General features: G+C 42.5%; 1 protein-coding gene across 1 annotated transcript in view; it reads right to left on the bottom strand.

Annotated features, from left to right (window-relative positions):
- The window catches only part of PAH (phenylalanine hydroxylase), a 73,807-nt gene that overhangs the window by 25,008 nt on the left and 35,489 nt on the right, over nt 1-13,310 (bottom strand). The window contains exon 4 of the mRNA XM_055336510.1: nt 10,896-10,984. Within this exon, the coding sequence (XP_055192485.1) occupies nt 10,896-10,984 (89 nt within the window). The remainder of the gene's footprint in view (nt 1-10,895; nt 10,985-13,310) is intronic.

The raw sequence follows: 13,310 nt of genomic DNA, 5'->3' as shown, positions 1-13,310 counted from the left end.
CAAAAGGAGATCAAAAGAGTGGGAGAAAATCTTGCAAATCACATATTTAATAAGGGGTTAATACCTGAAAAGTACAAGTAACTTATACAACTCAGCCAAAAAAATTCCAATTAAAACAATGAGCAGTGGAACTAAATAGGCATTTTCCAAAAATGAAATACACATAGCCAGTAAGTACCTGAAAAGATGCCCAACACTCATTATCAGGGAAATGCAAATCAAAACCACAATGAGATATCACCTCACACCTGTTAGAATGGCTGTCATAAAAATGGCAGGAGAGGGGCACCTGGGTGGTGAAATGTCTGCCTTCAGCTCAGGTCATGATCCCAATCCTGGGGTTGGACTCCCTGAGCAGGCAGCCTGCTTCTCCCTCTCCCCACTGCTTCTGCTCTCTATCTCCTCTCTCTTTCTCTCTCAAATAAATAAATAAAATCTTTTCTTTTTAAAGTCAAGAGATAACAAGTTTTGGCAAGGATATGGAAGAAAGGGAACCCTTACATACTGTTGATGGGAGTAGAAATTGGTGCAGCCACTGTGGAAAACAGTATGAAGGTTCCTCAAAAAATTAAAAACAGAACTACCAATGAGCCAGCAATCTCATTCCTGGAGGTGTATCTAAAGGAAATGAAAGCAAGATCTTGAAGAGACATCTGCACTCTCATGTTCACTGCAGAATTAGTCACAAAAGTCAAGATATGGAAACAATCTAAGAGTCTGTCAATAGATGAATGGATAAAGAAAATATATATATTATAATATATGATATTTAGTATAATAGTAGAACACAGACATAATATATATCATATTATTCAACCATAAAAGAAGGAAATGCTACCATTTCCAACATCGATGGACTAAGCTATTATGTTAAGTAAAATAAGTCAGACAAAAACATAGTGTATCAAAAAAAAAAAAAAACATAGTGTATCCTCTCACTTCTATGTAAAGTCTAAAAAAGCCGAATTTATAGAAACAAAGTAGAATGGTGGTTGTCAGGGGCTGGGGCTGGGAGAAATGGGCAGATATTGATCAAAGGGTATAGATGTACAGTTATAACATGAATAAATTCTGGGAACCTAACATAAGTATAGTGACTATAATCAATAATACTGTATTATATACTCAAAAGTTGCTAAGAGAGTAGATCTTACGTATTCTCATCACACACACACATATACACAGATGGTAATCATGTGAAGTGATAAAAGTATTAAGTAATCTTATTGTCATAATCACTTTGCAATATATATGTTTATCAAATAATTGTATTATATACACTTTTAACTCATGCAATGTGATATGTCAAATATATATTAATACATCTGGAAAGGGGGTATTTTACAAAAAGGAAACGACTGTAATCTGAATTTTAGAAAGACTAGAGGGCAGCCCCAGTGGCTCAGCAGTTTAGCGTCACCTTTGTCCCAGGGTGTGATCCTGGAAACCTGGGATCGAGTCCCACATCGGGCTCCCTGCATGGCGCCTGCTTCTCCTTCTGCCTATGTCTCTGTCTCTCTCTCCTGTGTGTGTCTCATGAATAAATAAAATCTTAAAAAAAAAAAGACTAGAGACTTAGCATCATCACTGTAGAACTTCCTTCGTTCCTTCCACGCACTTTACCTTGCAATTTCTCTGCCCCACCATCCCTCCAAACCAAGGTGTTAATGAATCATAAACAAGAGCTTGCAATGTGAAGTGTAATATTTAAAGGAGTCTTCTCAAGGGACAAATACTCCGATTTTTAGATATTGTTTTTTGCTTTGTTTTATCTGATTGGCTGGTTGGTTGGTTGTTGTCATTGTTTCTTCTTTTTTCTTCTTTTTAAAATTTTATTGAAATTCAATTAATTAACATATAATGTATTATTGGCTTCAGAGGTAGAGGTCAGTGATTCATCAGTCTTATATAACTTCCAGTGCTCATCACATCACATGCCCTCCTTAATGTCCATCACCCAGTGACCCCACCTCCTCACCCCCCTCCCCTCCAGCAACCCTGTTTGTTTCCTATAATTAACAGTCTCTTATGGTTCGTCTCCCTCTGATTTCATCTTGTTTTATTTTTTCCTCTCTTCCCCTATGCTGTCATTGTTTTAAATCAGGGCTTGCCAGCAATTCCAACGAACCAGGGGTCCATATATATACATAGTTTGAGAATCTGTAGCATAGAGCCTGTCATGCAGAAAGAACTACAAGGAAATGACAGAAAGAAGGAAGGAGGGGAGGAGGGAGGGACAATTAGAGGGAAGGAAGAAAGAATTTGTTTCTTAAGATATATTTTGAGAAATGGATAAATGTAAATGTTTCACACTGGAAAATTAAAATACCATATATTTTTATTACAAACCTAACTACAATAGTACACTCCCAAATTAAGTGATTATTTAGTTTAGAAAAGATTCCATGACACAGTTACTACAAAGCATCACTCTTCTGTTTTCCTTAGAGTACCGAATGGTTTGGAATCATTAATTACAGGTAGGAAGGCTTAGGAATCTGAAAATTTAAAACTACCCTTGGTGCACTCCTACTGGGCAAAGGTAAGTTGCCTTGAGATGATACAGTCAGGAAGCCAGGTGCCCTGATTTAATTTCCAAGCAGCATTAAATGTATCCCTTTAGGAACCTACCTACCAGGCTAAATGAAGAACAGATCGGCATACTAAGGACTCAAAATATAAACCTAATGCTTGCCAATCATTAAGGAGTGATCATCACGGTTATCTTCACCTACCAGTCTTACTTAACAATAATAAATGGCTCTCTACAACCCTTAAATCATAATACAGACTTTTGCACCTGTAAGGCATCTTGGAGAATATCTGTTTCTATATTTTGATCTAGATATGAGGAAAATGAAGCTGATAGAGCCATTTGCAGAACCAGCACCTCCCCTAGGGTTTTCTGTTTGTACCCATGCTGGTAGACTGAGGTTTGAGAATTGAGGCAGGAAACCAGGATGAGGAGGCAAGACTTCCCTGAACCCACAGGTTTCTACTCTATCAGGCTGCCTTTAGGAATGAGATGCCCATGACAATTTCTCTTCTCTATTTGGCTCTTCATCTTTGATCTTTAATGTACTTCATCTAGGTAGTTGGTCTAGTAGTTCAAAGATATTTGCATCAGTAAAAAAAAAAAAAAAAAGCTTTGTGTGGAATTGTATATCCTGTAGGTATCAACTCTGTTGGAACACACAAATGAAATGATGGAAAAAGTACACCAGAGTCTAACAAATGTTATGACAATGGGAAACAATAACTGGTATTCTTCTATACTATTTATGCTTTTGAAGTTTTGTACTGTGAGTGTGGATTTCTTTAGTAAAGTAAAATAGTACTGCAAATCCATCTCAAATCATTATGAAGAAGTAACACAAGATTCACACATTGAGATATATCAACACACACATGCAGAGCATACTATACAGATCCTCCACAGGGAAAGTTTCTAACCACAGTCCTCTCTAGTTCTAAGTGCCTAACAAGTTCATTAACAACCTTTAAGAAGCCCCCACCAACCAGGCTACAAGGACCTTTGTCCCTCAGTTACCAGTGAAAAAGAATGGTGGCTTTGAAGTCCATCTCTTGGTGGTTTGGCCTTGCATCATTTGAGCTGCCAGATGACCACAGGGCCTCTGCAGCCGTGTGGAGTACACTCTGAATTAAGTACACTCTGAATTAAGCTTTACTTGATGATGACTAATCATCCTGTCTCAATTTAGGCTAATAGCAGCAATTTCAGTAGCACTGCATGTAATTTATTTATAATCACCCCGTCTCAATTAAGCTAATAGCAGCAATTTTGGTTGCACTGCATGTAACCAAGTATGTTTTGACAGGAAAATATATTGTTGGTGAAGGAGGAGTGGAGAGGAGGGGGAAGTAGGGAGGAGTAGAAGAGACAAAATGGAGAGAATTCTACAGGATGCAAAGTTAGAACATCACCTGCAGTCTGCATTCAATCACTTTCCTTAATGTCAGAATTTTTGCAACTTGAGGGTTGGAGTGTGTGGTTTTGTTTTTGTGGGAATTTCAGGGAGTGTGTAACTACATGGAAAAGTCTTCTGGGTATTTTAGACTAAGATCTTTAATCATTTCTTGATGTTCATGGCTGAGGTTAAACCTTAGAAATGCCATCTTTAAACTAGCCAGGAGAATGAGTGGCTTCAAGTTAGACATGCTGGGTGGATTACTAACCCCAGTCATTAGGAGCTTGGCTTGAGGTTGATCAGTTTAACTCTCAGAGCCCATGTTTCTTCATCAGTAAAATGAGACCATGGGCTACCTCACAGTGTTGGGAGAGTTAGATCAGGTAACATAGGCAGGGAACCAAGTAAAATTCTGAGTCTAAAAAGAAAAAAAAAAATGACCCATTTGTGCAAAATGGTGGGAAATCCACAGCTGAGAAATCTGACTCAGAACACAAAAAGGATAGAGTTTGGAATGGGTCACTGTGCCCCATCACCCAATCTTAGGCCTTCTAAACAGCCTTTGTAGAACTCTTACCTTGCTATTTCTATTCCATCTATGCTAATAACGAGAGGCTCTTTGTATTCCATCAGTCCCACACCAACTGGATGAAGGACGGCACACAGCAGGTAAGAGTTTCAAAAAGGTACAGTATCTGCCGTTGCCATCCTGCAGGCACTGGCTAGAGATCTGCAAACCAATAGACCAGGGCAGCCCTGCCCCTTGCCCACTCTCTGATGCTGGCTGTGGCCGCCATCAATAAGGCCAAGAAGTCTGTTTTGGGAAGAATTCAGATAATTGGTTGTCCGAGCCAGTAACCTGGGGGTCATTGTTTTACCTCTCTCCTCCTCCACTCTTCTCTCATATCTGATAATCAGTTTTTGTGATAATCATTATTTCTTCCAAATACCTTAAGTCTGTCCTTTTTACCTTATTCTCGCTGCCATCCCTTAGTTCAGGACCCCATCACTTCTCACCTGGACTACCACAACTGCTTCCTAAGTGGCCTTTCTTTGTGTCTTCTCCATGACTCCCCAGGCTTGCAGCCGAAGTAGATTTGTAAAGTGCAAATCTGGTGGGGTCGCTCCCTTCCTCAAAAGCTTCCAGTGGCCTCTCATCAGTTGTAGGAAAAGTCCAAAATTTTTAACACCGTCCACTAGGTCTTGCACAATCTGATTCTACCTGTGTTTTCAGCTCTGTGTTGAACTACAGTTGAAGTTCTGCATACTATAGTCCAAATTTGTCCAATTTGGTCTTATTTTAATTCTTTAAACATGCCAGGTTTTTCTCTCTGATTAAGGCCTTCACAATGCTATTACCTCTTATGGGAATATTCTTCCCCACTCTTCCAGACCAATAAGCTACTACTTGGCCTTTCCATCCTGGTTAAACTTCATTTTTAAAGACCTTCCTTGTTTTTTTTTTTTTTTCCAAGTTTATTGGTTTTCTTCTATAATACACTTTCCTGGCAATCTGAGGATTTCTCCTTTTAGACTATCATTATGCTTGTTAATATCATTAAACTCAGGACTCTATTTGTCTTAATTATCACTGGATTTCCAGTGCATGACATACTCAGCATACTTCTGAATAGGAACTATCAAAAATTATGCAAAAAATTTAAATCACTGCTTACCAAGGCCACTATACACTTGAGGGGCATGTATACTTAATTTGATATGCAATTTATTACTTAGTAAGGTGCAAACTCTTAAAGTGAGATGCTGACTTATAGAAGATGGACAAGTAGCAAAATATCTATTTTATGATCAAGTTATGATTTCTGTCCAGTAGAAAAAGGAACACTCACAGTTATGGCTTTATTAATTTCTAGAACATTAATCACTTGTATAGTTATCTCTATGATCTCACTCCAGCACTTGATTTTTCAACAACCATCCATACTTTGGTCTTTTGTAGCTCCCTTCACACCAATGTTTCATCTTGCTGGTTTCCTCTCTCCTGAGTTAATGGATTTTTTGACAAACGTTGACTATATACCTGTATGACAGTTGTTTTTAACTTTTTGAAAATTATGCTTTGGCAGAGCAGCTGAGGAGGAGCACAACAAGTCTTTGATGACTCAGTTGGCTGACATCCTTAGAACAGACTCCATTGAGGCCCTTAGGTGAAGAAGTTTAGGTGGGAGAAAGAAAGAGGAGAGAAGTACCAGAAGTATAGCCCTGAGCTTGGGAAGTACAAGGCTCTTTCTGGAGAGAAGAGAAACTCAACATCTACATCTGAAAAACTGAAAAATAGTTTGAGAGCTTTAGATAGTAGAAGAAATAAATGCAGAAGGACAATTGTGTAGACTAATATTTTCTCTCCCAAAAAGCTTCCCTATGCTGATCTTCAGCCTAAACACTGGCATAGGTGCCAATGGAACTAGAATAGGGAGCTCTGAGGTTAGGGTCTGTGTGGCAGAGGCCGCTGGTGCTCCATGGCTGCTCTATGTCTCATCCTCCTTTCATAGAACATCATTCGCCACTTTTTCTCATTCTCCTTTGAAGTTCATAGTGGCAATGTGACTGGGCTACTGTCAATAAAATTTGAGTGAAAGATGTGAGTTGCCTCCAGACCTGGCTCATAAAAACCCGGGAGCAATTCTCGCTCCCTTTTCCCCAAGTGCTGGCAGAATGAAAAGGGCTCTGAGGACTTGGAGCAAAGTGTAGCCATTAAGTAGAAGGGACTTAGTCTCTGCAAGACTGTGTACAGCAATTTCTTTACTGACCTACACTGGAAATAACTCTCCCTTGGGTTAAGCCATGAGGATTTGGGGATTATTTGATAAGTGGCTAGCCTACTGTGGTTGTTAAGAGGGCTCAGTCCACATCTCCGTCTTTTCAGAAGTCCTCCCTAACCACTCCAGTCCACAGTGACCTTAGAACTGATAGCACATGCCATCTGATTCATTAAATTTAGTGTTTAATCATGTACTTTTATGCCTCATGATTTAAACTAAATATTACCCAAGCTGCATTTCATGGAACACTACCCTTTAAGATAATGTTGCTAGGTATTCCATTAAAAGGAGGTTCCGTAAGTAAAACAAAAAAAGTTTGAGGAACATTAGGTTGATTGAGTCTTATGTTTGCAGGACTTTCCAAAGTCTCTAATGAGATAACAGGACTCACATATGCTTAAAATGGAGTTCTAGCATATGGTGTTTCTCTGTTTGATCATGAGATTTTTTTTCACGTATTTGTTTGGAAAGAATGCATGTAACCCTTTCACTCGTGTGTGTATGTGTCTGTGTATCTATATGTCTATACATCTATGTCTTATACCTTCTGTGAAGTCATAGATCATGAGGAAGTGGATTTATTTGTCTTCAATACCCTGAAACACCATGCACACAGTTCTACGGTATCAGTGTCAAGAACCTGGCCTGGGAAAGAGGCAGCCAGAAGGCTTCAGGGGGGCGCACGTATGAGTTGGGCCTTACAAAACGAGTAGAGGTTTTGCAGCAGGGAAAGAGCAGGTGAGAGCATAAGGAAAGGTATCCCAGGTGAAGGAGACAGCGTGGACAGGACCCCTGAGGCTGGAGAACGGCCGGAGAAAGAAGAGTCATTTCAGCACAGAAATCAAATAGACCCCTTGGATTCTGCCTACCAAGCAACTGTCCAACTGTGAAGCTGTAACCCAGTCACCTCTGGGAAGAGCAGACATGGCCACTCCCTGTATTCCAGCCCTGGAGGCCCCTGGAGGACAGGGGTCATGTACTGTGAATCATTTTAGGCTCCGTTCCTCACCCTGGGATGCAGCTCGCACATGTATGGGCCACATGGCCCTCCCTGTCTGCGATTTCCCATCCGAATGAGAAAACACAACCGTCCTGGGATGGCTACGACAGCTAAATTTTTAAAATGCTGCCAAAGCCCTTAGCGCAGTGACTGGCACACCATTGTATGCTCTAGAAATGGAGGCTATGAACATCGTTTGATTAGTAAGTGCTCGGAGAAGGGAGGACAGCAGAGGGGAGGAGGGAGGGCAAGACACTGGCAACCAAAGAAAAGACAGAGAGGGATGTAGCTCTCCTAGCTCATTTTCCCACTTGGCTGACACTGAGAGGCAAATGCCCTTTACTCTCCATTTCAGGAACAATCCTTCCTTGGCTGCATTCCTCAGGGCGGCTGTTTTGGAGGCCTTGAAGTGAAATGTCGAGTTAAACATCAGTGTACACTGCCAAGGGCAGGAGAGCATACTGCCCGTCACCATGATGGAGCAGAACAGAGGGTCCTTTCTGGAAGAACATCCTGTCACTCCTCACACATGGCAGCCAAGTTCTGTGGGGCCTGAGAGGGTGTGGGGAAGCGCTCTGAAGGGTTACTCTGTCCTTGGCCCATCGGTTCCCAGGATCTAATGACGGAACAGAGAGAGTCTGGCCTCCTTATAGGGAAGACCATGTACCTGACAAAATTGTTCCTTTATGATAAAATTCATCAGAGCAAGAGGCCAGGGAACCAAAAATGTGGGCTGGGTCTGCAAGGAGAAATAGATTCCAGAGAATTTTAAGACTGGCTCATCTGCCTGAGGAGACATAAGAATGAGAGGAAGGACGTGTCCATGTCTGGGGCCTCTTCCCTCTTTCCCTTCCACCCCAAGTGAGCAGCAAGTGTGGCCAACAGAAGGATCTAGGGTCAGGGCAGGAGGCTGGTAAGAGGAGAAAACGTTCTGATGGGTGGACTCCACCGACTGGGTCAATGTGGCCAGACGGCTTTTTCAGAGGAGTGATCTCTTTGCAGATGCTTTGCTCCCACAGTCCACCGCCAAAGACCTCTCAAGGGGGATCTAGAGCCTCTCCCAGAGGGCACGTCTCGTACCCCTAGGCCTCACAAGGAGAAGGCTGCACTGTCCCCAGAAAGGTGAAGAGGGATCAAAATCATCCAACCTTACCTTTAGTGTTTTGGGGGAGAAGGTACTGAAGTATATATATATATATATATATATATATATATATATATATATATATATGTTAGGAAACTAAAATATGATTCCTATCCTGAGACTAAGTCGCTTCACAAGTGAGAATCAAGGAAGCTGTGTGACCTCCTTGTCAGGATGCAAGGACCAGAAAACGACTGTAATGGGAAGACTAGAAACACGCTTGCTGATAGGGGCTGCTTAGTAAGTTATGACATTGCATAAAAAAATCACATATACAATAATTTCATGATATGCCTCATCTGATTACATATATTAATATCTAAATAACAGAAAGAGATGGGGGAAAGAGATGGGGGATGAGGGAGGAAGCACACCAAAATCAACACCAATTATTTCGGGACAGTGTGACAATAGGTGAATTTTTTTTTCTATTTTGAAGTCTGGGTATCATAAGGGAATTCACCTTTGTTCCTGTTAATAAAACAGTTTCTCACTGTAAAAAAAGAAAAGTGCAAAATGCCACCAAGAGGAAAAGAGAAATCATTGGAATTATGGGTGATCTTCATTTTCTTCCTCATGCTTTTCTGTATTTTTAAGTTCACAATAAGGGGTTTACTATGTGAACTAGAATTAGCAACACTTGTTTGTATTTTAAAATGCTGGCCTACTCTAGAAATAGCGCTCTCTTTGCCTCTGGGAAAGCACTGCAATTTCTGCCCCCTGGCTAGGCCTTTGTCTTCTAGCACAGCGAACACTGGGTTAAAGGTCTTAAGACACAAAGATTAGCACAGGACCTTAGAAAAGTCATTTTACTCTCACTGGGCCTCAGTGCGTCTGTGAAGTGGACACATCTGCTCTGCTTACTGCAAAGAGCCTTCGTGAAGAGCAAGTTCACAACTACTCACCTGTAAAGGCCCCTGGAGATGTAAGAAAACAGACTCCAGGCCACATGCAGACATTCTCAGAGTTGCACTAAACTGCTGTAGCTGACAACAGCTCCAAGTCATGTAGAGATTAAGAAGCCATTTGCCTGGGCAGAGAGTGAGTGACAGCCAATATCATGGTGGCATTTTTCACCTGGAGAATGTCAGAATGGGCCCTGGCCTTGAGTCCAGACTGAATTCTCCACCTCACGAAAAATGGTGATGAAGTTCCCCTACCCTGATCCTCTTATCAGAAACCAGAAGACCTGCTCTCCTGCTCTCTGGACACAGGACAAAGTCTGACTTCTTTGTCTGATACATCAGGACTCTTGTTTTTTTATTTCTTTTTTAAATATTTATTTATTTATTCATTTATTTATTTGAGAGAATGAGAGAGAGAGAGGGAGCAAGCACAGGGAGGGGCAGAGAGAAGCTTTAGCAGAGTCCTTGTTGAGCTCAGAGCTCCCACTGCAGGGCTCGATATGGAGCTTGATCTCATGACCCTGAGACCATGACCTGAGACCATGACCTGAGACCATGACCTGAGCCAAAACCAAGCATCCAGTGCATAATGAACTGTGCTACCCGGGGGCCCCACATCAGACCTTTTAAAAATCTGGCCCTCCCACCTAAGGTATCAGCCAGCCCTCACAAAATAGTCTGGATACTTTCAGGAAACTGAGCCTTTGCATATACTGTTCTCTTTGCATTTTTTTGCTCAGGTGTTAGGACCCAGCTCCCAGGTCACCCCTGCCATGCTGTTCCTCGTAGAGTTGTCAGTGGTTTACTGTTTCCCAAACTCCTGAATTAAACCTCTGTACTTGTGTGAAGTCAGAAAGAAAGATTACTTAGATGTGTGTGTGTGTGTGTGTGTGTGTGTGTGTGTGCATGTATATACACACACGCTGGTTTCTGGAGGCCAATCCATACTTGCTTCATCAAGGATATTGACCATGAAACAATGGTGGTGACAGGCTGTAAGAAGACACTCTATACATGTCTGTCATATAAGCAAACAGATGAAGACACACTGCCGGGGATCAGGGAGTGGAGCATAGTCAGGGCAGGGAGGACTGAGAGGATCTCATTGGGAGGGCCACCAGCGCAGGGACTCACGGGATGGTCTGCATCCAGTTCAGCTCCATAGCTGAGGATCTGGTTGGCAAATCTGTCGAGCTCTTGAATGGTTCTCGGGAACCAGGGCACTGAAACACAGAAAGGGCAAAGCCTTGAACAGAAGGTTGGCAGGACACGGCCAAAGGCCTCACCAAGGTCAGAAACATGAATCAGCCGCAATTGGCGGGGCCAGTGGTATCCCATATAACCACCCGATTAATACAAAAGTTAACTCCCGTTTTCCTTGAAAACTAACTTTCCTAAATGTCAGCATTGTTGAGGTATACCTGACAAATAAAATCATGAGATATTTAAAGTGCACGTCATCATGACCTTACATGGATATACATCACGAACACATTTCCCCCATCTACTTAACACATCCATCAACTCACACATATTTATCTTAGTAAAAACATTTCAGTTCTACTATCTTAGCAAACTTCGGTTATATAATACAGCATTATCAACTGCAGTCACCGTGTTTTACATTAGGTCCTCAGATCTCACACACCTTAGAGCTGAAACATACCTTTTTACTAACCCTTCCCTACCTCTCCCAGCCCCCAGCCCTTGGTGATCACTCACCTACTGTCTATGTCTATGAGTTGGTAGGCTTTTTTTAAGGTACACGTATAGGGGATACCTTGCTTTATTTGTTTTTCCCTGTCTGGTTTATTTCACTTAGCACCTTGGAAAATAATTTTAGAACATATTCCCCTGTATAATCTCTTTCCTGAAGATTTTCTCTGAATTATCTCAAAATTTACCTCCCTCCCCTCCATGATGGTATAGTAGCATGGTTTCTGGTGGTTTTCTTTTCTTTCTTTATTTATTTGTTCATGAAAGACACAAAGAGAGAGGCAGAGACACAGGCAGAGGGAGAAGCAGGCTCCCTGCGGGGACCCCAATGTGGGACTTGATCCTGGGACCCAGGGGTCACACCCTGAGCCAAAGGCAGATGCTCAACCACTGAGCCACCCAGGTGTCCCCTATGGTTTTCTTTAGTAGAAGAGTATTGCATGTAACCTCAGAATACAAATTAGATGAAACCAGAGCTGTTCTGTTCCAAGCCAGGATAAGCCCACAAGACCCCCCTCGTGATCCTACCTTCCCATCACATGTTTCCCTCCTATGGGATCCCAGGCATCATCCTGGAAGAATCTTTTGAGGCCAAAGCCAGTGTGAAAGTCACTGATGAAGCAAAATGGAGTCAAGCCATTTAGGATTTGACGGTGCCCCGTAGTAGGTAAAGAATCTGCAGACTTGTTTTTTGGAGCTGCCCTAGTGGGGAGAGGGGATGATGCACAAGCCAGTGTGGCCTATGGGGAAGAAGACACAGGTGGGGTGCAATGGTCGCAGGAATGGGGGGAGACTAGGACACCCTATAAGGTGCATGAAGCCAGGACCTGTGAGCACACTGTAGTTCAGGTGCTCAGGGAGGAGAGGGAATGAAGGGGGTGGGGAGAAGGGATCGAGGAAGGAAGAGGGAGCTCTGGTCATGCTGACTCCATGGTGCTCAGGACAGCAACCATCCCTGGGGTGTCAGGTCTGGTCCAGTTGGCAGTTTCTGAAGAATCTCTAAAACAAGGAAAGCGTCAGGTTTCTCCTGTACAGATGAAACCCTGCGGCCCTGAAAGCCTACAAGACCCGACCTGTTGAAGCCACACAAGATGTGAAGTGAGCGGTGGCTCTAGGGAAACTAAGTCACAGAGCTTAGAGAGACCTGGGGGTGGGGAGGAGGGGAGCGGCGGGGGCGGCGCCAAGGCCCCCCGGTGCTCCCCCAGAAATGAGACTTTATTTATTTATTTATTTATTTATTTATTTATTTATTTTACATTTTTTATTGGAGTTCGATTTGCCAACATATAGCATAACACCCAGTGCTCATCCTGTCAAGTGCCCCCCTCAGTGCCCGTCACCCAGTCACCCTGCCCCCCCACCCCGCCCACCTCCCCTTCCACTAGTTCGTTTCCCAGAGTTAGGTGTCTCTCATGCTGTGTCACCCTCACTGATATTTCCCACTCATTTTCTCTCCTTTCCCCTTTATTCCCTTTCACTATTTTTTATATTCCCCAAGTGAATGAGACCATACAACGTTCCGGAGAAGAACAAACATTATATGAAACGAGGTTTAGAGCAAGAGCCAAGCTTCACTTCTTTGCCTTGTAGGCAGCAAGGTCTGGCTCGGAATCCAGGCTGCATCCTCGGCTCTCGAGCCTCAGTCCTAACTGTGAAAATGGCCATAATGGCAACATCAACAGGAAGAGTAGCAGGTGATTTTTCGAGGCCTTGCCGTGCGCTGCCACCGCACTTACCATTTTGGTGGGATAGCTCTTTTATTTTACATTTTTTAAATTTAAATTCAATTTGCCAACGTACAGTTTAAGACCCAGTGCTCATCCCTTCAGGTAT

The sequence above is a fragment of the Nyctereutes procyonoides genome, unplaced genomic scaffold, assembly GCF_905146905.1.
Source record: "Nyctereutes procyonoides isolate TBG_1078 unplaced genomic scaffold, NYPRO_anot_genome, whole genome shotgun sequence".
NCBI classification, from domain to species: Eukaryota; Metazoa; Chordata; class Mammalia; order Carnivora; family Canidae; genus Nyctereutes; species Nyctereutes procyonoides.
The sequence above is the reverse complement of the archived record's forward strand: the minus strand, read 5'-3'. Positions and strand labels throughout refer to the sequence as shown.